The 26,668-nt window shown below is 36.1% G+C and overlaps 1 protein-coding gene across 5 annotated transcripts in view; it reads right to left on the bottom strand.

The window, feature by feature from the left end:
* DIAPH3 (diaphanous related formin 3) overlaps positions 1 to 26,668 on the bottom strand; it is a 516,220-nt gene that overhangs the window by 265,333 nt on the left and 224,219 nt on the right. For all 5 annotated transcript variants that reach the window (XR_013550080.2, XM_078433000.2, XM_078433008.2 and 2 more), the window contains 2 exons: positions 23,593 to 23,687; positions 19,136 to 19,237 (listed from right to left, as the gene is read on the bottom strand). Coding sequence is in view for 4 of the 5 variants with exons in the window: in XM_078433000.2 (XP_078289126.1) it covers positions 19,136 to 19,237; positions 23,593 to 23,687 (197 nt within the window). In the remaining variant the exon portion in view is untranslated. The remainder of the gene's footprint in view (positions 1 to 19,135; positions 19,238 to 23,592; positions 23,688 to 26,668) is intronic.

Raw genomic sequence — 26,668 nt, 5'->3', positions numbered from 1 at the left:
CCACGGGTCCTGTCCCCATGCTTTAATAAAATCACGTTTTTTGCACCCAAAAAATAAATATAAATGACAATAAAACATGAGACATAGGGCCTGAAACACAGTAAGCAATCAACAAACAGTAAAAACAAAAATGTATGCAGTTAATGAAGGACTAACCCAGTAACACCATCCTTAAGGGTTAATGTTTTCTCAACAGTATTGTCCTAAAATTAATACCCACACTTTATTTTAAATTTGGCTCCCCTTTACCATTCATTAACATGTATGAAACAAAAGCACTCTAAGCATGGCGATCCCTGCCTGACTTGCAGGGCTTCATTTAATAAAAGAGGGATTATGAGAAATCTTCAAAATACCATAAACATGATACTTACATTTAAGAGCCACTTTGGCTAAATCCTCTACACTTTCAAGTGGTTAATTAATTACATGCTGAAGATTGATCAGTGGACCAGATAAAAATTAGTTAGTCACAGAGTAAAACAGAAAGTTGGATCTGAAGATAAGATGCAAACATATGTATGTATGTGTGTACACACACACACACACACACACACACACACACACACACACACACCACAGTCAGACCTTTGGATGTAATTCTAGCCAGCTGACCCTTTTATCTCTATCTCCAGAAGCTGATCTCACTAGCCGACTTTCAAGTTTTGGGTGGAACTATGGAGAAGGAAGGTCAGGGGTAGTGGAGGTAAGAGTGACACAGGAAAAACTCTGTTATATATTAGATTATTCAAAAGTAATGAAGAATAAGAGGGTCTTTTCCTGTAACATTTGCTAATTACCTCATATTTTAAAGTAACAACTTACCCCAAACATTCTTAAATGGCCAATTCCTTGCTTTGACTTTAATTTCTCCTATGCCATTTTACAAATTCTTGCTCCTTCTCCAATGCCAGAATATTAATGGCAATATTATCATTAAGAATGATACCTTGCTGTGTTTCTTGTTATTGATTGTTTGCACTTCTTATACTCTGTTTCTACATTAGAACAAAATAAAATTCATTCAGGGGCTTCTAAAAATAAAATCAATGGCCTGGAAATTCATTATTTGGGTTTGTGCTTCAGTTCAAGTCATTGATTTGGTGGGGGGTGGGGGGGGGGGTGCGGTGCGTTTGAGAGCGTTCAAGCCAAATCATTGTGATACATTTTTCTGGCAACTCCTCTGCTCTTCAGCCATAAAGTATGTCTGTTACTTTGTTCAAAGATGTCAGAGGGGCCAGGTCTGTGTCTGCATTTCAGGAAAAATGGGGAACTATGTAGACACTGATGGCAGGACTCAGGCAGTGGACTTAACCAATAAAGGATAAGGCTACAGCTCAGAGCCATGGTTAGGGAAAAGTTAAGTAGAAACCTGCATTGTGGGGAGGATGAAATTGGGGAAAGGTAGTCTTCAGCTGGCAAGCAAGGTAACTACTAAAGCCAGCAGGAAGAATTATAGATAGTTCCAAAGGAGATAATAAGAATCTAGTAAGAAATAAGGGGCTAAGAACACAGCAGATAAAGCCCTCCTAAGAGAAAAACTTAGAAAAGTCAGTAAGGCAAAAGAGTGCATAAAGTTACAGAATGAGAGAGAACAGACTGGTAGATGGAAAATTAAACAGTAAAGGGAAGGACTGTCACGAAGCTAACTGAACTGGTTTTCTCTTAAGTACATTCAAACTATAGAATGCTTTTAAAAAAAATTCTGGGTCAGAACTTAGGCAAAGCATAAATAAAGGAAGTGTCAAGAAAACCTCTACTACAAAGCTGCTGGAACTTTAAATCCTTTCAGAACATACTAGCGTTCAACTAATCAGAATGATTTAGGTGCTTTACTGTGGCTAGTGGTTCCAAGGGCAGCTACTTTCAAAGGAAACACTGATAAAATAGGATAGACAGACTCTATTTGGCCACAGCATAAAACTTCAGTAATGCCAACAACTACCGCAGGAAGACACGTAATGTGACGTCAATGAGTAAAAAGAAAAAAAAAACAATTGAGGGGTGTCTGGGTGGCTCAGTCAGTTAAGCCTCCAACGGCTCAGGTCATGATCTCATGGTTCACGGGTTCGAGCCCTGCATCTGGCTCTGTGCTGGCAGCTCAGAGCCTGGAGTCTGCTTCCGATTCTGTGTCTCCCTCTCTTTCTGCCTCTCCCCCACTTGTGCTCTCTTTCTCTCAAAAATAAACATTAAAAAATTTTTGAAAAAAAAAATCAATACGACATTGGGTCCAATCACAGTTTCAGCATAAAGCCACAGACTATGAGAACTCTTAAACATATTAAAATTTATACTAAATCGTGACTATTTAATGTATCATTATAAGTTAATGTACTGTAAGTGCTACAGTACACACACACAATTAGATTTTCCTAGCAGATGGGAACTTGGACAAATATAATATGTCAAATAACTTGGTAGTGATGAGGCTGGTGGTATAAAAGTTAACATGAGCTTTTCAATGAAGGGGGTGGGGAATCACTTTGCTTCCTATCCTATGCCTCAGATAAGTACAATATATGGACTTGGATAGAAAATTGCCATCCTTGGTAAAGAAAGAAAAATAACATTAATAATGGATAATAGCTGAGTTGCAGGACAGGAAACTTGACCCAATGTTAGAGGGAAGAAAACAAACACATTTATCCTTTTAAAAAGGCCACGTCTGGTATGGAAGATAAGGATGTTTAATGAAACGTACAATTCAATACAAAATGAAAATATAAGCGAAGAAACAAAAGGAAAAGACAAAACAAAACAAAACTCAGACAAGTTCCATAATGAACCAAAAAAATATAGGACCAAACACCATCACCTTCTGTTTCAGGAGCCATCATGCAAATTAAGTTAAATGAAACTATACAATGAATCTGGGTATCCCAGAAAAGTTTTCAATGGCTCTCACCCCTAATATCACAATGCCAGCTTTCTGTCAACCAGGGTACAGAAAATGAGAGAAAAGCTTCTCAGTGAAGTCACTGGTCAGGCCAGTGACATTCCAGAAACATACACACTCATCAGGCTTTCCAAGGAAGGACAGAGGATTTTCCTCACATTTGGCCCTAAGTTTCTGAAGATAAAAAATGGTATTTGGTTTCTACAAAGAAAAGCAGGGATAGGACTTGTCTGAAGCAAAAATGTAATGTAAGCTAAAGCCTAGCTTTAAAAACCTTTCCCTTGTTTGCCTTTCGCCCATCTGCTGTATGCATCTACTTCTTGCCTAACAGATCAAGAGCTTTATAACCGAGAAATAGTACAGTATGGTAGAAACAAAATATAATTCAGAAATCCTGAACGTGAATCCTTCTCTTCTGTTTATAAAGTAGGGGGGTTAAATCACCTACTCTCTATGAATTTCAGTTCTTGCAACCCTAAAAGGGCTGCCTTGAGGGATGAGGGATATTATCAGGCAAATGTATACAAACATACTTTGCGAAATGTTTACCACTATACAAAAGTCAGAGAAAGTAGTTGTCATGTGGTTACTTGGATGTTCAATGGTTGCTCATTTGCTGGAATACTTACATCATTAACCTAAAACTCCAAAATTGCTCTCCTGGCTCCTATCATCCAAACCCTCACTTTCTAGATGTAACAAGTTTCAGATATCATATTTAAAAAATAATCAAACTAAACTATCATAGAGTCAGATTCTAATCTCTAGCTACCCCATTACATGAGATGACTTACAAGCAGAAGTCTAACTGCTGTTTTATTATATTTCATATAGTTAAATTCAATTCTGCCATCTTTTTTTTTTTTTTTTTTTTTTGCCCTTGAGCACACTTTTTGTAATAACCATCAAGCTGTTACTATACACAACTGGACGATTTTAATTTCAGGAGATTTCTAAGGCTAAGGTCTTCAGTTGGATAGATCCAGTCAGGTCAACTTAGCTCATATTTCTGGTTCTAACATGTGCAACTAATATCAGAAGTGAAAGTTACCCTAATCAGGTTTTCAGTAACTTGAATTGTACTCTTGAAGGTTTTTCCCATAAACAGAAAATAACTACTCTGGCACCATTTTTCAACACAAAATCCAGGAGTCATGATAATTGATCGTACCTAAAATGTTCATCAATCAGTACTTATTTTTCTACCACATCCCCACTCATCCCCTTTATGCTTCGTGCAACAGTGAATTGTGTATATTTAAAAAATATACAAAGTAAAAAGCCTAGAATATCTAAAATTGTTCAAAAGGAATTGATAAATAATTATAAGGTGGACAAAATCATTGACAAAGAGGAGGGTATGAAAAAAGAGCAGAGGACAGAATCTGAGTAAGACCATGATTTAAGTATCAAAAGAAATGGGAAGAGAGTCTGGGAAAGAGACAGACAAGCAGCACATGGGAGCCACAGGAGAATGACAAGCAAGTAGATAAAGCTAACGGGGTGAAAGGCTGACCGCGTGTCAAGAGCATACAGATGAGACATGAAAGGACTTAGTTGGATCTGGAAATATGACGTTGTGCATACCCTGAGAGTAACTCACAAGACCTAATGGAAGGAAAAACATATACATAAAACATGCTAGAGGATCAAAGTGGGTCCTAACTGGATCTCAACACAGGAGAAGAAAAACATTTAAAATACAACTATGATGAAGATAGCAGCTAACATAATTATTGGGTACTGATTCAGTACTGACTGCACATGAACGTTCTCCTTTAAATTTTACCACCACCTAATGAGATAGGTTCTAAGATCACCCACATTTCCTAAATAAAGAAACTGAAAAACTGAAATTGAGGGGTGTTAAGAGACTTATTCAAAGTTTCATAGCTAGTACATGATGAATTAAGTACTCAACCCCAGACCTAACAGGGCTAGAATGCAATGAAGGATATTTGAAGGAATTTGGAATTCTAGGACCAAGTTGTTTTTAACTGAGATTCATGTTTCAATACTAGGAACATGTTGCACAGCAAGCCTCGGTAAGCCCAGAGCTAGAGAGCTTTAGCATTTCAGTATTTTCAACAAGTCATAAAGTACCTTACAGAAAATGTATTCATTCTTTCATCAGATACTTGCGTGCGTATGATATGCCAAGTAGTGCATAAGGAATTCACCAAGAGATACCTGAGAGAATGATTCCTGAGATGACAGATATTCTTATAATAGGCTAATAGATAGGTTGATGGATACATCGAATATAACGAGAAGATGATGGATACTTGGGAGAAAACTAAAACAGGGATGAGGAAAAGAAGTGCTATGGGCTAGCGGGCATGTAGTTGTCAACAGGGCACTCAGAGAAGACTTCCAGAAGTTGACATATGAACAAAGACCAAAAGGATGTGAAGGAGCAAGTCACCTGGAGGTCTAATGGAAGCAAGGTCCAAGGAGGGTAAAAGGCAAGTATAAAACCCTGAAGAATGCGACTGGTATTTCAGTATAGAGGCCGTGTGGTTAAAGCAGACTCCTCCCGGGGACACAGCAGAAGATGGGGCTAGAACACCAAGGCAACGGCAGATTCTGTGAGAGCTCTGTCGACCACTGCAAGGATTTGGGAGTTTTCTCTGAGGTGGGAAGCCATTATAGGGTTACCGGTAGAGTGAATACTATCTGACTTACAGCACTGGCTACTGTGTTAAAAATAGACTGGTTGAAAATAAATTAAGATAGGTATTATTTCTTAGTATCAAATCTTTCACACATTTTACATGCCTGTTATACGCAACACAAGCAAACATTGTACCTTTTGCCATCAAGCGAATAAAGGGGGAAGATGAAGACGAATCACGGTTGAAAATTCAAACTTTGTGAGAAACTTACCAGAGGGAGCAACTCAGTGAAAGAGCTTATTATTCTGATCATGCTGTGTTTTCATTAGTTCTAATAAATTAAGGAATTGCAAAGTTATTTAATATAGCTGACATTCTACTAATTTCAAGGGAAAAGGGTAACAAAAGCTCATAAGAGAATCCGTTTAGAGCTCAATTCCACTTACCCACCCACTCTACAGAGAATACAATTGGTAATGTGTGAGTGATTTTTCCCCTTAATGGCAGGATTTGCTATTACTATTTTTATGTCGATTTGAACTAAATGAACTCAATCCCTTGATTAAATGAGAGAGTTATTTTATCATGGCAAATGCGTACATACTTCTGGCATTTTAACATCGTCTTAGTTTATGATATAGGCACTATATGTTTAATATTATGATGTATTAGGGATTATTCCATTTTCCTTCATACGAGAGCAAGGTTTGGAGGCAAAGTTTTTTCTTTCTTTCCACAGACACATATTCTCATGACCACTAGCTTCTTTCCAAAGGTCCCTGATGAATTATATTCTACAAATGCCAAATAGCCCTCTCACCCTGGCTCATGCTTAGTTTGTGAAACCAACTGCAATAGTGTCATATTATAATATCACCTGGTACAATTCCCTAGACGGGGGATTACGATTTTCCTCAGAGAGGTGATAGCTGCAAAAACAAACAAATTTTGCTGATGGTGATCCCTCTCTAGGGACAAGATTGAGAAAACACACTACAGTTTGCATATTTTGCCTCTCCCTTTGCTGCCTCCTGCGCTGCATTTCTAATTCACTCCTCAGGTGAGCTCCTCCAGAGCCACAGCTTTAAATATCACGGTGCCCAAATTTATACCTCCAACCTTGAACTGCCAGCTTACATCCCAACTGCATACCTCATGTGTCCCCTCGGATGTCCACAGACACGTTAGGTGTGTCCCTACACAGTGTGCTCCTCTCGCAAGCCTTTTCCTCACCTCCATGAATGGGCAGGGCAGGAATTTTTGAGTCAGCCGGATATCACTCTTATCCCAAATCCAGCCCATCAGAAATCCTACTTTCCCTACTTTCCAACAGAATCTGACCTCTGACAGCACCATCAAGCCTTCAGGCCAGCACCATTTCTCACCTTAATAACTAGATCATCGGATGCCCGAATAATAGTCTGAAAGCATCAGTCTGATCACTTCACCTACTTAAAACTATCTGATGGCTTTCATACGATAAAGTCCATGGGCCTCATGCCATGGCTCCATGGCCCCAGTGATGTAACTTCATCCCCTACCACTCCTTCACACTCGCTCTGCCACAGCCACTCGCCTCCGCCGTGCCAAAGTCACTTGTCCCTCAAAGCCTTGGAGTTTGTGGTTTCCTCTGTCTATAACATGCTTTGCCCAAGACGGCCACACAGCTAACTTCAGTCACTGAAGCTCTGGCTAAATATTATCTCTTCAGAGAGATCTTCCCTAGCCTTGTTATCTCTCTCTCTCTCTCTCTCTCTCTCACACACACACACACACACACACTTGCACCTGTGGGCCCTCACCCTAACACTTCCTGAGGAGTATTTTTTATTATTTGATACTAGGCTATGTTTTTGTTTATGTGTATATTATTACTGTCCTCAGATGAAATGTAAGGCCAACAAGGAATAAGAGACACGTTCAATGCAATGAACACAGGGCCTAGAGCGATTTTCAGTGCATAACAGGTGTTCGATAAATATGTGTCAAATAAATGAACAAATGATTGGATAATTTTTGAACCCCAGGAGACAAGGTCTTAAAATAAAAAGATCAGATGGTGGTGCAGTTACCAATATAATCTCAAGGTCTCAATTCTCCCATTAAGTATCTGGCAATCTAAGCCCCCATAGCATCAAAAGGCCAAGACCTACACTAATGAAAAAATTGCTACCTGGAGCCATTTCGTAAGAATCTAACGCGAGCTCAAATCAATATTAGAAAGGTTCTTAAATATACTCAATCCATTGGCAGTGAAGCCACGTAAAGTTCAACTGTAAGAAAACCTCTAAGTTTCTGTATATTTCAGTGTATTTGGTTAAATCGATACATCTGTTACACATTATTTTGTACTACCCGTTAAACTTGTAAAGAGAAGATGTAAATGGCCTTTTAAAGGTTGTGTCAATGTCTAAGTCCACTGTGTCATGTGCAGGAAGAACTACAAAATAAATTCTGTGAGGAAAAAGATCTTCAGAGAAAATATTATACTAGAGTGGACAAGGTAGAACTACCTTCCAGCCGACCACTGATTGTAACTACTCAAACCAACAAAATTTATGTCTAATTAAAACTTCAAATGGCATTGTGACTATTTTGGCTTACAGTGCTGAAGGTGATGGAAGAGAGAAACCAGAGCGTGAGAAAAATGATGGAAGTACTAAACGTCTGCAGGATTTTCGCTGCAAATCAATGAGAATTGAAAGCAAGCTAAATTAATAAGCCCTGAACTAGGTGAAAGAAAAACCATCTGTGCTGGCGAGCCTATATTAAGTCCTGGATCCTGGTAAGAGCATGTCAAGAAGGTTGCAAAGCAGAGTGACAAGAATAACTGAACAGCTGAATGCTTAGGATCTTAGGAGAAGCAGACCTCTAAGATTTAAATAGCTATGAATCTGGTTATAATCATTTATTACTCTAAACAAATGTCCTCCCTGGGTAGTGAAAGATTTGCAGATGAGTTTGCCAAAGTGCTGTCTAAAGCATCATGAAATTTGAGAGGACTTGGACTCCAGGACAGGCACCAAAAGCAGACGACAAAATAGAACTCTGTCTTCCAGGAGGAGAGACTGGCAAGATTTCTCTCATTGACAGACGAGATTGAAGATGAATTATCAAAGAGAAAAGGAAGAAGTAATTACCAGAAACCAAAATGAAAAAGAAATTGTATCATACTAACTTCATGTCTCTTATTAAGTTGTAAAGTGATAAGTCTGTGAAACAGGACTGACCTTGTATCAGGACATTTGCAAAGCACTTGAAATAATCAACACCTAAAAAATGAAAGACAGCCCTGGAGATGTTTCCTCTGGAAAAGCAATCGCTCAGCAGAGGTACTTTTTCAGGTTCCTTACCTATCTTGGTCACTCCTTTCCTAAAGGTGTTTCAATAAGCCGTGATTCTTTTGTAATCTTTTTTTTTTTTTTTTTTTTTTTTTTTTTGAGAGAGAGAGAGAGAGAGAGAGAATGGGGGGGGGGGGGGGAGGGGGGCGACAGAGAAAGAATTCCAAGCAGGCTCCACACTGACAGGCCCATGCAAGACTCAATCTCACCAACCGTGAGATCATTACCTGAGCGGAAATCAAGAGTCAGGCACTTACTCGAATGAGCCATCCAGGTGCCCCTCAATAAGCCATGATTCATATCGAATCACAATTTCCTCAACACCTTTTATAAAATAAAACCACTAAGTACCCTAAGAAATACTGTACAGGGTACCCTGAATATTCAATGAACTTAAAAAGAAAATGACATTCTGAGTTAAAAAGCATCAAGGAAAATGTCCAGTGTGATATCAGAACAGTCATGTGTTGTGACAGGTGAACAAGTTAAGTGGTAGAATTACACAGGGTGGTTAAGTTCTACATTTTTAAAAAAAGAGTGAATTCAGATTTTATGCTCAAAAGTTACTTGGTTTGCTTTTAAATTAACCCATTCTCACCACAGAGAGGTCATTATCTAGAGATTCATTTTAACAAAAATTAAAATAATTATCTTAAAAATACTTCACATTTTCATTTTAAAAAGTGTTTTATGTCTCCTGAGGCAAGGCAAACAAAAGCAAAGATAAACAAATGAGACTAGCTCAAACTAAAAAGCTTTTTCAAAGCAAAGGAAACCATCAAGAAAACTAAAAGGCAAACCTATGGAGAGAACAGATTTGCAAATGACAGTATCCAAAATATATAAAGAACTTATCAAACTCAACACCCAAAAATGAATAATCAAATTAAAAAAATGGGCAGAAGTCACGAACAGACATTTTCCCAAAGAAGACATATGGATGGCCAACAGACACACGGGAAGATGCTCAACATTGTTCATCGTCAGGGAAATAAAAATCAAAACTACAGTGAGATATCACCTCACACCTGTCAGAATGGCTAAAATCAACAACACAAGAAACAACAGGTGTTGCTGAGGATCTGGGGAAGGGCAGGCCTCTTACACTGCTGGTGGGACTGCTAACTGCTGCAGCCACTCTGGAAACCAGTAAGAAGGCTCCTCAAAAAGTTAAAAACAGAACTATGATGCAGCAATTGTACTAGTAGGTATTTACACCAAAATACAAAAATACTAATCCAAAGGCATACATGGACCCTGATGTTTACAGCAACATTATCTACAATAGCCAAATTATGGAAACAGCCTAAGTATCCATCAACTGATGAATGGATAAAGAAGACGTGGTGTGGGGGCGCCTGGGTGGCGCGGTTGGTTAAGCGTCCGACTTCAGCCAGGTCACGATCTCCCGGTCTGTGAGTTCGAGCCCCGCGTCGGGCTCTGGGCTGATGGCTCGGAGCCTGTTTCCGATTCTGTGTCTCCCTCTCTCTCTGCCCCTCCCCCGTTCATGCTCTGTCTCTCTCTGTCCCAAAAATAAATAAAAAACGTTGAAAAAAAAAAAAAAAAAAGAAGACGTGGTGTGTATTCCACACAATGGAGTATCGCTCAGCTATAAAAAGGAATGAAATCTTGCCATTTGAAACGACCTGGATAGAACTAGAGAGCGTTTTGCTAAGCAAAAGAAGTCAGAGAAAGACAAATTCCATATGATCTCACTCATACGTGGAATTTAAGAAACAAAACAAGCAAAGGGAAAAATAAAGAGAGCGATCTCTGTTAGAGAAATAATAAATGAAAGGATGATTATTTATTAATTAAATAAAGCCAAGAAACAGACCCTTAACTATAGAGAACAAACTGATGGTTACTAGAGGGAAGGTGGGTAGGGGGATGGGAGAAATAGGTGAAGGTGATTAAGGAGTTCATGTGTTGTGATGAGCACCAGATGTTGTATGGAAGTGTTGAATCCCTATATCCTACACCTTAAGTTAACATATACTACATGTTAACAGGAATTTAAATAAAATTTAAATAAAAAGGTGATTTTAAAAGACATTTATTTCAGGGCAATAAAATGTTTGTATAATACCATAATGATGGACACACCCCTCCATACATTTGTCCAAACCCAGAAACTGTGCAACACCAAGAATGCACTGTAAACTACGGAATTTGGGTGATAATGTGTCAGTGCACGTTCATTAACCTGAAATGTACCACTCAGGGGCTGGGGGAGATGTTGATAATGGGGAAGGGCATAAATGTGGTAGGGGGAGTGTATATGAGTAATCTTTGTACCTCCCTCCCAATATCGCTGTGAACCTAAAACTGCTCTAAAACAATAAAATATATATATAGTTTTAAATTCCTCAAACTTTGTGCATGCTTTATTGTTCTTAACCATATATTTTCCCTTCTTTCTTTTTATCTCTTATTTCACATATTCATTTAGCCAATATCATGTGGTCACCATGTGTATCATGTATCATGTGTTGCATCATGTTGTATTACGGTAACAAAAGAGGAAGGATACTGAATTTTGTAGGGTATGTATTCCAGAGAAGTCTCTCTCAAAGTAGAAAGAAAGGGAAAAGGAAGCATTATCAGCTGGCCTCAGTATGGTGCCTTCAGAGCACAGCTGTGGAGGAAAGATGAAGCCTAGGGGAAAAGGAAGTCTAGAGGACGAGAGGGTGGCAGGTGTTGCTTCATTAAAGACCTAAGCCTGGGCACATGGGAAGGAGGGAATTATAGAAAAATCTGAGGAAACATTTGGGCGTGATGGGTACGCTCATCATCTTGATTATGGTGATGGTTTCATGAGTATATTTATATGTCAAAATGAGTCAAATTCTACAAATTTCAAATATGTACATTTTATTATATGTCAATTTTTTTTTAAAGGCCTAATGCTACTCTAAGAATTCTGGACATCCATGTAAAAGCTATGGGGAACAAATGAAGGACTTTAGGGAGGCAGTGAAGGATAGTCAGTGGCATTTCACACTCATTTTACATACTCACAAGATGTTCCCTACAATCAAGCTAAATCTGTAGTCCTATTATAAGCAAAGAACCACACTCTTATTATATACAAAGGACCAAGCTTGTCCATATACACAGAATACATTCCTATCCTTAAGCGAGTAACATGGGTCTTCCTTAACTCACTTTTAAAACCAAACTGGGGCTCCTGGGTGGCTCAGTCAGTTAAGCATCTGACTTCAGCTCATGGTCATGATCATGATCATGGTCATGGTCATGGTCATGGTCATGATCAGCTTCAGGTCATGATCTCCAGGTCTGTGAGTTCAAGCCCCACGTTGGGCTCTATGCTGACAGCTCGGAGTCTGGAGCTTGCTTCAGGTTAGGTCTTTCTCTCTCTCTCTCTCTCTCTCTCTCTCTCTCTCTCTCTCTCTCTGCCTCTCCCCCACTCGCATGCTGTTTCTCTCTCTCTCTCTCTCTCAAAAATAAACAAACATTAAAAAAAATTTTAAACCAAACTTCAAAAATGCAAAAAAAAATCCAGCAGATATCATAAGTAAAAGCAAAGAGATAAGTGAGAAGTATTAAGAAAAACTGCAAATAGGGGCATCTGGGTGGCTTAATGGGTTAAGCCTCCCCTTCAGTTCAGGTCATGATCTAGAGGTCTGTGAGTTCAAGCCCCGCTGCAGAGCTGTGCTAACAGCTCAGAGCCTAGAGCCTGGAGCCTGCTTTGGATTCTGTGTTCTCCCTCTCTCTGCCCCTCCTCTGCGTGTGCTTTCTCTCTCTCCCTCTCTCTGTCTCAAAAACAAACATTAAAAAAACGTTTTTAAAAGAAAAACTGCAAATATTTACAAAGGAGTATCATATAGATTACATAAGGAGCTCCTACCAATTAGAAGGAAAAAAAAGATGAGAGGCAAACAAAGGATAGGGATAAGCAATTCAAAGAAGAAATAAAAGTAATATATAGTAACTGTTTCAATTTCATCTCATAACCAAGAAATATAAAGTAAAAAAATACACAAAAACAAATGAAAAAGGATAATATTACATATTGGTGATTGTACAAGAAAAAAAACCCATACATATATTGTTCATAAAAATATACATTGACACTCCTCTTAGAAAGATAGTTTGGCAATAAATATCAAGATTAAAAATACCTTTTACCTAGCATTTGAAATTCTGGGACTTTTTTCCAAAAGTAGTATTAATAACAAAGCTAACCTTTATATAAAGAGTTTATTATTACAAGATGATTTACACAAATTCACTATTTTTAAATACTCAGGACAACACAATGGAGGTAGGCACTATCACTGTCCCTCTGACTGGCAGACTAATGACCCCCCAAGTATAACCAAGTACCAATCCCCAACGCTTTTGAATAGATTATTTTACATAGCAAAGGGATTTTGCAGACTTGACTAAGAATCTTTAAATGAGATTATCCTGGATTATCCAAGTAGGCCCAATATAATCACAGGGCCCTTATAAACAGAGAGGAGAGGGTCAGTGAAGATGTGATGACAAGAGCCACAATGACAACGGACCATGAGCCAAGGAATGTGAGCAGCCTCTAGAAGTTTGGAGCAAGGAAACAAATCCCCTGCCTTCACAAGGAATGGAGCCCTGATAACCCATTTTGGACTTCTGACTTCCAGAATTAAAACATAATCAACTTCTGTTGTTTGAAGCCACTAAGGTTATGGTAATTTATTATAGCAGCAATAGGAAAAATCCCATTTCATAAATGAGGACATTGAGATACAGAAAAATAAACGACTACCTAAGAACACACAGCTAATAAGGTTGGCCTAGGATTTAAACCCAGAGTCCCTATTCACAATGTCTATAAAACACTGCCTTCAAATGCATAAAGATGTAAGCAGAGTTACTCTTTCAAGAACCCTGGGGACATACAATTTAATGAATATTGACACAATATTTCTGAATAGTATATTCAAATATGTACACAAGGATGTATACAAAATTATTATTTTAAAACCCTCCAACCAACCATATTTTTTTAAGGAAATAGTTAAAAAGAAAAAGTCATAGTTAGAGACCATGAAATACCACATAAGAATCTAAAACCGGTACATGATGAAAATAAAAATCTCCAAAACATATTTTTTATAATGAAAAAGTTTCAGAATAGTTTTTTTCTAAATGTTCATATGAACACGCACACGTTTGTGAGTACAAAGAAACAGGATTGGAAATCCAACAAAATGTTAAAAATAATTTTGTATTCTGTGTGGAATGCAGTGAGTTAGTGAGATACAAGGAACTTCCACATTGTATTCACTATTTTTATATGTTATTTGAATGTTTTACAACAAGAATATTAGGGTATATTTTAAAACAAGGCATTTTTAATGCAGGGAAATATGCATAAACTTCCTACAACATTTTTTTTTTTTTTTGATTAAAAAAAAATGGAGGTCTCTACTGCAAAAAGTTTAGAAGCCCTGCCCTATAGTGACACCAAATGGTGGCAGTTCAAAATACAGTACACAAACACGACATTTGTTCAATTCAACCTTCCTATGAAAGATTTGATCCCTTTGAAGAACAGGCAGCTTAACGGAATTAAATAATATGGAGACATAGACTCGAAAACCTAGAATTTTTAATCAAAGAAAGTCTACTGCACTAAGTTTCAAATGCAAATTTTTAGGCATTTTTCCAAACTTCAACTAAGCCTCTGATCCCATTGAATATTCACATATCTTATTTCTCACACAGTTAAACCATGATAATGTGAGAACAGAGATTTTACCTAATGGTTTACTGATCAAAGAAACAGCAAATATTAAAAAAAAAAAAAAAAATGTCATGCAACTAAAATCAAGTTCTACTCAATGGGAACCAACTTTTGGTAAATAGGCCATATTTTGGGAGGGGGGGTGAGGTGGTGTTAGGGCTAAAGAGGGAGGGAAGGAAGGAATCCAAGAAAAGAGACGGGCAATTGGTTTAATGAGTGAGAGTTTCTAGGAGATATATTTTCACTTCTTATTGACAGACAATTAAGTTGAATAAAGGATGAGGAAAGGGCACACCAAATAAAAACCACTTTCTCAGCAACAATAAGAGTTTTATCCTGAACCGTCCAGGGAAAAGAATATTTCAAATTAGGCACATCAGTCAGTACTCCGTGTCCTCTGCCCAGAACCTAAACCAACAAATAGAATCAGCATGCCAACTGTCTCATTCATTTCAAGTTACACAAAAAGACACAGATATAGACTACCTCCCAGAGAACTCCTTTAAAATACCATTTGACTAGAATCCTCAGTCTCTCAGCATTAAATGACAACTTTTTCAGATTTGGGGTGGGATATTACTTTTCCTACGCCAAAATCTCTTGGAAAACATAGGACATGGTAGTATACTATAATCGGCTACAAAAAACAAATCAATTCTACCATTAAACTATTAGGACCTGAATTCACAGCACCGGAGATCAATTCCAAAAGGTACCAGCCCACCAAATGCCACCACTGTGATGATCACAACTAGACTACAGTGCACAGACAAGGCCAGCTCTTGAACACCTAAGAACTGTCCTGCTCAAACTGGCCAATGTCCAAGTCATAAGGATTGCAAAGAAAACTAGTTCAGGAAGATTCTGAATTATTAAAATAATAGATGAGTGACTAAACCCTTAGTAGCAGCATAAAAGGACCTGTATCTAGTATTCATTCATTAAAAAACTTTTTTTTTTTTTTTTTAAGGAATCGAGATAGTGTCTGCATTAAAAATTTTTGCTTCCAATTTCAAGGGAGAAATAAAGTGCATATGAAATACTATATTATTGGAAACCTGGAGGGAATACAAACATGGTTTAGTGATTGAAAGAAAGCTTCAAGGACATACAATTTCATGAATATTGACACAGTATTTCTCAATAGTCTATTTGTATACCACACACTATATAGGACATAGAGTCCTGAAAAGTTGTATCCAAGTAATACATGACAAAAGTAAAAGATATTTCTAATTTATGTGTTATATCTTATATATTCTAATTGGTCTTTAATTGACACTGGTTACCAGGCATTTTGGGTGTGTTACTTTTGTACATTCCCTTTCTACCAAAGAGAAAATAATGTAAGCAAATTCCAATCTCCTGGTGGGGCAGATTTTTGCTTATTGTTTTACCTAATTCTTGAGTGGAATTAAAGTTGATTATATAATGCAAACAACTATGGTGATTTCATAGTGTCAAATTCCTATGTTTGTTGAAATGGAACACACCTTTCTGAGAATTCTAAAATTCACATGAATTACATTAATAAATTTATATAATTGGATAAAAGAAAAAGTTAAACTGACAAGTAGTGTAACTGTAGAGTTTCAAGTGATTTTGCTAAATTGAAAACAATGTAGAAATCAACCGTTACAGAACCTGAAGATGATACAGAGCTGAAAGTAAGCCTATCTTTGGTGAAAACAAATGAAAAGGCAAGAATTGGCCCTATTGGGGGTACAAAGGTTACCCTGACCTATGACTACCCTTGTTTTTGATATGGTGATGATTTTTAGGTGGAAATGATTACTACTTTAAATCTAAGTTTAGTCAGTAAGTAAATGCTCTTCTATGAAATCAAAGTCATGTAGGAATCTGCAGTTCAGTTTACTTGGGAGTTAATAGCCCATCTTCACTACAAACATGTTTATTACTTATAAAATAAAACAGTATAATGAGAATCATAGAAATAAACATGATAATTATAATCAGTTTCCTGAAACTACCAAACTATCATATTACTTATGTAATCTTGATAAATTGAAAACATATCGTTATTTAAAGAACTAGCAAACAATATTGAGCTTTTAATCCAGAAAGAACTAAAATCTGCAGGCATTCCACACTATTATACAATTTTTGCCCATCATGTTTTTTGGTAATTCTGCAGTATTGTTTGGAACTTTAAGCAGGTTTGTCCCCCTTTGGGCAGGGGGGAAGTATCTAAGAAGTAAAGGGAGACATATTAGGAATGGTAAAAAGCTGAAAGAAGGTAAAGTTGAAGAACATTACAATTTGACGATGCACACACACAGACACACACTACATACTATATATATTATTGTTTTTTCCTGTCAACTTTCTCCTTTCTTCACTAAAGCAATTATGTTTTATTTTATTTTTTTTTAATTTTTTTTTTAACGTTTATTTATTTTTGAGACAGAGAGACAGAGCATGAACAGGGGAGGGGCAGAGAGAGGGGAGACACAGAATCCAAAACAGGCTCCAAGCTGTCAGCACAGAGCCCGACGCGGGGCTTGAACTCACGAACTGTGAGATCATGACCTGAGCTGAAGTCAGACGCTTAACCGACCAAGCCACCCAGGCGCCCCAAAGCAATTATGTTTTAAAACATTAGTACCACACAAACTAGAATGTACAACAATGGGTTCAAGAACATTCACAATCAACATATAATAAAACACTGTTCATAATGTCTCTAGCAGATGTTTTTCAATACCATTACTCTCTCAACATTAAATTCCATTTTCAGTCAGGTATGACCTGGCATGGAATGTGTAGATTCAAGGTCAAGTTTGAGTTGACATGTCCTAAAATGGAAGTGGTGTATCTCTGTCTTAAAATCAAAACTATAACCTCTGGCACTAATATCTGGAAATATAATTGCTATATTTAAATTTCTGGCCCCTACGAGAATACTGCTTGTAAATCATGGCTCTTTGATGTGAACTCCATATTTTCAAAGACGGACATAACCTGCCTATTTTAAAATAACTGCAAGTTTGAGCTCATTCTTCTGTGAAAATCACTAAAACGTGAGAAGAGTTTTACATTTTTCCTGTGATGATATGCAATGTAAAAAGTTACTTGCTACATAGACATTTTCATTTAAGCTTATATGTGTTTCAGATTTAATGTGAATAGGAAATATTTTTATATTATAATTTTACATTATATAATTTTCTTCAAGAGTCAAAAAAGTTGGGCCAAAAAAAAAAAAAAAAAAGCCCCAAAATTCTGCATAGTCTGTGGTTAAAAATGTAATGCAATGCAAATTCTCCCTTACTTACTTATACCCAATGGAAGACATTGCAGGTAGAGCATCAAATATGGAGCAAAAGAAAGACAAAATGATCAGGTAATAGAATATAAAGCAAACAAGGAAATACAGAAAAGAGAAAAGAAGAAAATGGTACCCTAGAGAACTGGGTTTAAAAAAAAAGTTTTTTGTTTTTTTTTTGGTAAAGAAAATAAGTTAAAAGTTTTATAATAAAAATTGTAAGACTATGTATAGGAAAAACCCCGCCTTTTTCTTCCCCTTATGTGTGCTAAGCAGAGTTTTGTGAACTCAGGGTACAGGAAGGTAGTGCGGGGAGGGCTGAAGACAATAGGTTTATGAAGAAATGGCAGCAGTTTAAGCAGTTTAAGAGCAAATGCCAACAACATGCAAAATACGGTATGCAGTCACAGTCCTTTAGTTAGCCACCCACATCTTCACAATTATATCAAACACAAATTCCATCATGTCCCTGGAGGTTGGTAATAGAACTTCAGATGAAAGGGAAAAAAAATAATCTTACATACAAAGAATCAAAACACTACAGTATCATCATGATGACTGAATGTAACCAACCTCAAAATGATTATGTAATGATAGGAGAAAAGAACAGGAGAAAGCAAGCTCGATAAAAATCTTAATTTTAAGTTGGCAACACAGCTAATATATAGCACTGGCAAGAATTTTCACCTCTGCAGACCCCCAACTTCTATAAATAAAATAGGAGGCTGGAACAAGATGATTATCAAGGTGTCTCAAAGATTTTTTTTTAAAGGTATTCCTTTTTCACCCTTATCACCAAGGAGGAGACTGTACTTCTAATTTCAGAGTCTAACATGGGAGATGAAAGGAAGTGAGTGATTACAACAAGAAACTGATGCTGTTTTTGCAATATGTTGGCTTACGATGCTCCAGCATTAACCATAAATACTCTCGTCAGTCATAGGAGTGCAGTTTTCATCTTACATTTTGACATGAAATTGACAATAACGACAACAAGAAATCAGGTTTATACTTTTTAAAAACTCCTTGCACTTCATTTGTGGCTACAGTTTCAATATACATATTTGAAATCAAAATAATTTCCCATAAATATCCTTAGGTTAAAAAAAAAAAAAAAAAAAGCAAGATGGGCTTCAAAGCTTTATGGGACAATCCTGATGTGAAAAGGCCTGACATTTTCTTTCCTGCATTGCCTGGTATAAAGATGCCCACACAGGAGAGTTAACGCCAAAAGACAGTACTTACCACAACAGCAAACTGCTCGGGTTCACATAAGTTGTTATAGTCACTCTTGAACTGAGACAGTGAACTTAACTGTTCCTGATCTGGAAGATGCTTTATTAGGTTCTAAAAATTAAAAACATAAGAAAATATTTTCACTAAATGTGCTTCTTGCACTCTAGATAAATCCATCAATAAACTATTGGAAAGAAACCACTAAAAAAAGTCAGTCTTCAGTTTTATTTCTAGGTAACCTCCCTTATACTCAGCTTTACGCTACATTCTCTGCATCTTGAAAGCAGTCAATTTTCCTCTTTACTCTCTAGAGTTATATATTCAAATCAAGCACTACTGAATGTTTATTTGATTAGCTATATAACTGAGAAAGAAAAACTCCACCTATACCAAAGGAACAGCTTTCTCACCTGGGTAAATGTGATCAATTACATTTCAGATTGAGGGAATTAAATGTCAGATATTCAAGCAAAGCCAAACATATTTTAACGCTTCATCCAGGGTGATAAAAGAAATTATCATATTACTACTAAAAGGCAAGAGAAAGAAATGAAATCCAGAGAACTTTAATGAAAGTGCTTGCAAGATTTAATCAACATGATTACAGTTTTAATAACAAAAATGAAAGTATCTCTAAAATGAAGACAAAGTAACTTTTCTGATGTGGAAGAAAACTTGAAAAGGTACTAAAGACATGGAATGATACACTTTGCAAATAAAAAGCTTCTGAAGAGATCCTTTAGGAATTTAAGTGCCTGTTGCCTTTGGCCTGGATCACCTCCCATCCAGAAACCACAGGCTTGCTTGGTTATTCTTGTTCCTTTGTCCATGAACAGTCTTTCCCAAGCCACACACTTAAGGTCAGGCAAACACTCCCAATGAAGACCAAATAAACAAATTTTCTTCCCTGTTATAAAGTAATGATTATACAGTCTTGTGGACAAAGTCTATATAGATCTTCCGTATCAAAATGTAATTGATTTTAACAGTGTCATTACAAATTAGTGTCCTGATATTAAAATTAAGAAAAAGAGTGGTGTTCACAATCCCAAATTTTAGCATCAGTATATTGTCTTCAAGCCCAAAGTCAATACAAGTTATAATTCAGCCTATATCATGCTCTATATATTTATGGGGAAAACGCCCCCAAAGGTGTCATTAGTTAAAGACATTGTTAGAGAATGTTATTTATCAAAGTAGTTAGATCAAAGAAGAAGTTTTGGACTCACTGTGTACCTTTAGACAAAAACTTGGTTGACTGGCCGAAAACAAACAAAAAAAGTGGCAATTTAAGATCATCCCTAACAAAAGTATTTACTATTAATACTACCAACTGAATAAAAACAATGCAAGTAGAGGATTTTTCCATATAAATAGAAATTTCTCTTATTAAAATTGCCTGAAGCCAAAAGACCTGGTTATTTGTGTTTCTTTTAACCATTCTAGCTAACAGCTGGATTGAGTTATTTATAATCAGGCTTCTGAATTTCTTCAGTATCCTTGTAGATGACCATCAAATCCCCTTAAATATTATGAGTTAATATATAATCTTTTATCATGTATTTATTAATTTTTCACTTCTTTATTTTTGCTTTGTAGAGTAATGAAACTATAATGATTTCTAAGAATACAGGCCCAAACTTCCTGTGTCTCTTTACCAAAGTTACCAACCTTCCATAAATCCTAAGGTCCTTTCAGACTAAACCAACTCTTCACAGTTGCCCACATACCCACAGCTTTTCCCTCACAGCTCAGAGTATTACTAGTGCCAGAATAACTGACCTTTGCTACATATTAGTCACAGAGCCCTATTGGCTTTTCTACATCCATACTGTATTCAGTCCTGAAGTACCCTCACCTACACACACACACACACACACACACACACACACACACACACACACACGTACCCTCACCTCCACACATGCACAGCACTCCCTTAACCCATCATCTAATCTATACCAAAAAAAAAAAAGTCTTGATACAGCCATGTGTACCTTGTATTATAATTTTACACACACACACACACACACATCATTTCACTTGTCAAACTAAATATCCCAGAAAGGCAAAATCGATGTTTAATTGAACCGACCACAATGCCCTGCACATGGGGGGGGGTATAATAAAATAGATGCTAAATGAACTAATTAATAAAAGACAAATGAAGGCAAACGGGGAGAGAATAAGTTAGAAGGATGACATTAAAAATGACATACTACTGACATCTGGTTATATATGAATGAGTAACTAGATATGCCAAAACAAAATCGTGACTGTGAACATAGCTTACCAAAATGATGATTATTATAAAGTAAGGTTTTCCCTGTACCCTGTGAAAAATAAGCAGTTCTTCACTTTACAATTAGGAACCTATTTTTTTATTTAATTTAAGAGGGGCACCTGGGTGGCTCAGTCAGTTAAGCATCCAGCTTTTGATTTCAGCTCAGGTCATGATCTCATTTTTCGTGAGTTCGAGCCCCATGCGGGAGGTTGGAGATCCAGCTTGGGATTCTCTCTCCCCCTATCTCTCTGCCCCTCCCCACTTGGACTCTCCCTCCCTCTCTCTCTCAAAATGAATAAACTGAAATAAATAAAATTAATTTGAGACTTCAAATAGCACGGAATTCTTATTTTTTAGTCAGCATATAAATGTCCAAACTAAATTTTTCGATTTTAAATTCCCGAGATGGGTTTTAAATGTAGTAGGTGTGGCAGGCAGAACGATGACCTGAACCACACCACTCAAGATGTCCACACCTAATCCCCAAAACTTGTAAAAATATTAGGATATGTGGCATAGGGAATTAAGGTTGTTATCAGCTGACTTTAAAATAGGGGAAATTTCCCTAGATTATCAGAACTGCAGAAGGTCCTTAAAGGACCACAAAGGTCCTTAAAAGTGGAAGAGAGAGACAGAACATGGAGTGAGAGGGAGATGTGACCATGGAAAAAAGAAGAGAGTCAATATCCTTTGAAAGTTGAAGAAAAGTGTCCCAAGCCAAGGAATGTGGGAAGCCATGAGGAGCCAGGAAAGATAAAGAAAGGGATTTTTTTTTTTTTAAATCCTATAGAAAGGAAGGCAAGCCTGCCAACACCTGGACTTTAGCACAATAAGACACATGCCAGATTTCTGTTCAACAGAAATGGAGACTAATAAATTTGTGTTATTTTAAGCTACTGAATTTACGGTGAATTGTTACAGCAGCAATAGAAAACTAATATATTAAGAAATTATATGGAACTGGATGTTCTTTGGACGTGAATTTAAAAATGCAAATTTCCCATCTCTACACACAAAATCCACATGAATATCCAAAACATTCGTGTAATCAAGTTAAAAGCTACTCTGTAAAAATTCAATAAATGCATCAAAAAAAAAATACAAACATGTATGAAGCAGAAAAGTTTTCTTTAAGGAACTTGAAATTTACTCCCAACAACAAGGCACATTTACGATCAACAGTTAACAAAGACAAAAACCTAGTAAAAAGAAAGTGCTTAGAGAAAAAAGGCTCAGGGAAGAGTTACTGAATCAGGTGTATATGAGTCTCAGCTACTCACAGCACAAACCCCTACTGGGATTATATCGCAACCACCTTGGGAAGACAAGATAGGAGAAGCAAAACCCAAAACTTTCCAAGATACCATTCATTGATGGATTAAATGTCCAAAATAATTTTAAACATGTGTTCACACTAACAAATAATCTCTGGTTTCTTTTTATTGCTAAAAAGCCATTTTTCTAAGTACATCCACTATAAGAATGAAAGATAGTAAACTGAAGATATTATTCTCTTCCTATATAATTTGTGGTTTGATACTCTGATTTTACAGTTTATCAAGACACGCATTATTGATGTCTTATGTGGAATTCAGCAAATAACTCTGGCACCACGCTAGCATTCCTTAAATAATACTGTGGGTAGACACCATTTAAAAAGCTGGCAGCCTCCTGAATGAATTCAGAATGCTATGCCCACAATTTCTAGTACTCGTAGGAACACAAATGACTCAAGGAAGGGTGGTTAATAAAGGTGACTCTAAATGAAGAGAAAAGTCCCTCAATCTTCTGCACTGAATCATAATGCAACTTTACAAGATAAGAGCCTAATAAAAACATATTCTGAAAGGATTATACAAATAAACTTTAAGTCGCATATTACTAACCTTAACTGTAACAAAAACAAAAACATACATGTTGAATTAAACAATTTGCCTTTCAAAAACAGTCATTTAAAATAATTGAAATGTAATCATTTTGATAGCATTATATTTAGTTGCAGTTAAGAAAAGATGCAGTTTTATCTCCTGGCAAAGCAGAAGTTATGCTAAAACTAATTATGCAGCAATGATTTTCCAGTTGAATGATTTGGTTTAAGAATTTTGCTTCACTTACAGATTTGTATTTAATGAGAAGCTTGCAATGAAATATTGGAATTTAAGCTCTCTGCCAGTTTGTTTACCTGAATCATAGACTCTGCCAACTGTGTTTCATCCACTTCCAATATCATCATTTTGATTTCCTCATATGGCACCCGAAAAGAGCTCAAGAAGATTGCTAAAAGGGGGAGAAAAAGGTTCATAATAAGAGAAGAAAAGAATTTGAGATGTAGTTCTATGTATAAAATCAAAAATAATTCATAAAATGAGAGACTTTAAGGATTAAATATAATGACTATGGGAGAAATTTTCATTAGCACATTTTCTACTCTAGTTTTAGAACTAGTATTTAAGCAACAGCCCTTTATTATTATGCTGGTTCCAAAGTTGATTTTTAATGCTTAGTTATTAGCCTATCACAGGAATGGTGCCAATTTTCATGTGATAAAAAAAAAACAAAACTGAAATATATTTGGTACACTATAAAAATATTACATTGGAATGAAAAGAACCATAAAACTCCAATATGCACATATAATTTTTGTCTAAACATGTGTATTATTAGGTTTTATAATATCCTGCAGCTCTACTAAATAGTTCAGAAAAAAATATTTTAAGAAAACTGGCGAGTAGTGCATTTACACTATTGCAAGTTATAATAGCACTTTGCTCTTTAAAAACATTATAGACAATATGCCAGAAAAATAGCCTTTATACGTAACTGAAGCTCGAATACCGAATATTGGAAAACAAATTTTCCTGGGAAACCATACAAATAGATTATATTGGGTAATATATTATTACTGAAAATTCCAACATTATTTACATTTTTTTCTAATATCTCATATGTCTAATATTAAACCACAGTGATCTTCTCAAAAGCTACTGAGGTAAATAAGGATATTTTCATAGTATTAGATTTAATGCTTTTGCCGTTTCCCCCCTTGATCTACTATTAATGTGTCTCTTCTTCAGTGACAGATGTCACTCTGTGAACATACTCAGAACTTGCTACCGCTACCATTTATTTTATATGCTGAACTTATGTCATCTTGTCTGTAGGTCTTTTCACAGACAGTATTTTTTACAAGATTTAGAAAACATGATCTTCTTTTTAAAGGCTATCTTTAGGCTTCCATATACCTGAGGACACCATGTATCATTTACAGATGAACAACATGTTCAACATCAACACCAGCTTCACTGATACATTTCTGAACTCAAATAGTTATAAATAAGGGATGATAGTTCTAGAAATTATGGATGGGTATAATCCTTAGTACACCAACAAATGGAATAAAATATCTAAATGTTATTACAAAACAGATTAATGAAATTACAAAATAAAAACCCTGTAGTAGACGCTGAAAAGCAAAAAATATAGTAACTATATGATCTCAAAGAGGTCATCAGTAAATAATTAATGGGAAGAGAACAAAACCTAAATACATACATCATGTACAAAACCAGTTGCTTATGATTGCAGAATTAAATGTAAATATTAACAAAAACAAATACTAAAATAAATTTAACATGACAATTTAGCTCCTTTATGGTAAGAGAACATCTTAATCATATAAGTTGTTGGAAAATATGTGAAAAGAGTGATCTCTGACAACATAAAAGGAGAACAAGTCAAAGCACCTTAAACAATTAAAAAATAAGGAAGCTGAGGGGATAAATCTGCCCCAAAAAGCAAAGCATTTTTTTTCTTCATTTAGAATACCCTGAGGTCTAAAAAGGAAAATGAGCAAAATGTATATAACCTTATGGGCACCTGGGTGGCTCAGATTAAACATCTGAGTCTTGATCTTTGCTCAGGTCATCATCTCAAGGTTCATGAGATGTCTCTGACCCTCCCCGCTCATGCTATCTGTCTCTCTCAAAAAATATAATCTTAAAAAATATATGTAACTTTAATTAAAAGAATAAGAGAAAAAAACAAAACTAATAATATGTAATAATGTGTTAAACCTTAGGAGTAAGCAAACTGAGAAGGCAAAGTGTTAAAATACACCTGAATTGCAAATTCTGTAGGATTAGAAAGATTAATCAGAATCTTTGAAATTATTAATTCCCTTTGAGAAGCAATAAATTCTACTCAAGAAACCTAGTCTATGGATACAACAAGAAGATATAGAAAAGATTATAACATTTAATACAAAGATCAAAGGATAAAATTACTCTGAGGCATAACACAGTCATGGAGAGAAAGAAAAATTATACTTTTACATATTTCAGCCACTAAGACAAAGTGGAGAGATGCCCTGGAATTATCTACTTCCTCCTCCCGAAAAAGGATATTTTGGATCTCAATCAAGAAATATCCTTAGCATAGCATTAGGTATAGTGCTGTCCAATCATTATGCTGTACAACTGAAACTAATGTAACATTGTGTGTCAGCTATAACTCAAGAATAAAAAAGAAACCCTTGAAATATCTAAAAAATATACATAAGTGTGTGCATGTATTTAAATCTTAAATCCATTTCTGAGCTATCCTTAAAGGAAGGAAAACAGAAATCCTGGGAGAAAAAAATATTCAAGGAAAGATTGAAATAATGGCCAAGGGAAAAAGAAAAAGATTACTAAAAAGAAACAAGATTTGGAGGATTTTTTACTTTTTGAAAGTAAAAAATATATATACACACATACACTAATGACATCGAAAACTCAATGTATGGATTAGATATAATATAAAGAGAAAATTGAGGACATGAAAGACCACAGGCAAAAAAGCAATCCAAAACACAAATTTAAAGAGATGGAAAAATAGTTGGTTAAGAGATACAGAAGATAAGTAAAGATACCTTAAAAATGTCTACTTGGATTTACAAAGGGAAATCACAAAAAAGAACAGAGTTGAAAGAAATCTTATCTGAAGAGAAAATGTCAGAATATTCCAGAATTATAAAGAGACACAAATCATCAACAACACGAAGGCCCAACAAATTCCAAATATGATATATTTTTTTTAAGCCACTCTAGAACCTTGCAAAACACGAGGCATTGGTAAGGTTAGGAAGTAGGAACATTCAGGCGCTGATGGTGGAAGAATAAATTGGTACAAACGCTGCCCAGATATATACTTAGAGGCGGAGTCACCTAACTTTTTCTGCTGAGAGTCACATAGCCATTATTTTAGGTTTTCTAAGCTAT

Source organism: Panthera onca, chromosome A1 (genome assembly GCF_046562875.1).
Source record: "Panthera onca isolate mPanOnc1 chromosome A1, mPanOnc1 haplotype 2, whole genome shotgun sequence".
NCBI classification, from domain to species: domain Eukaryota; kingdom Metazoa; phylum Chordata; class Mammalia; order Carnivora; family Felidae; genus Panthera; species Panthera onca.
The sequence above is the reverse complement of the archived record's forward strand: the minus strand, read 5'-3'. Positions and strand labels throughout refer to the sequence as shown.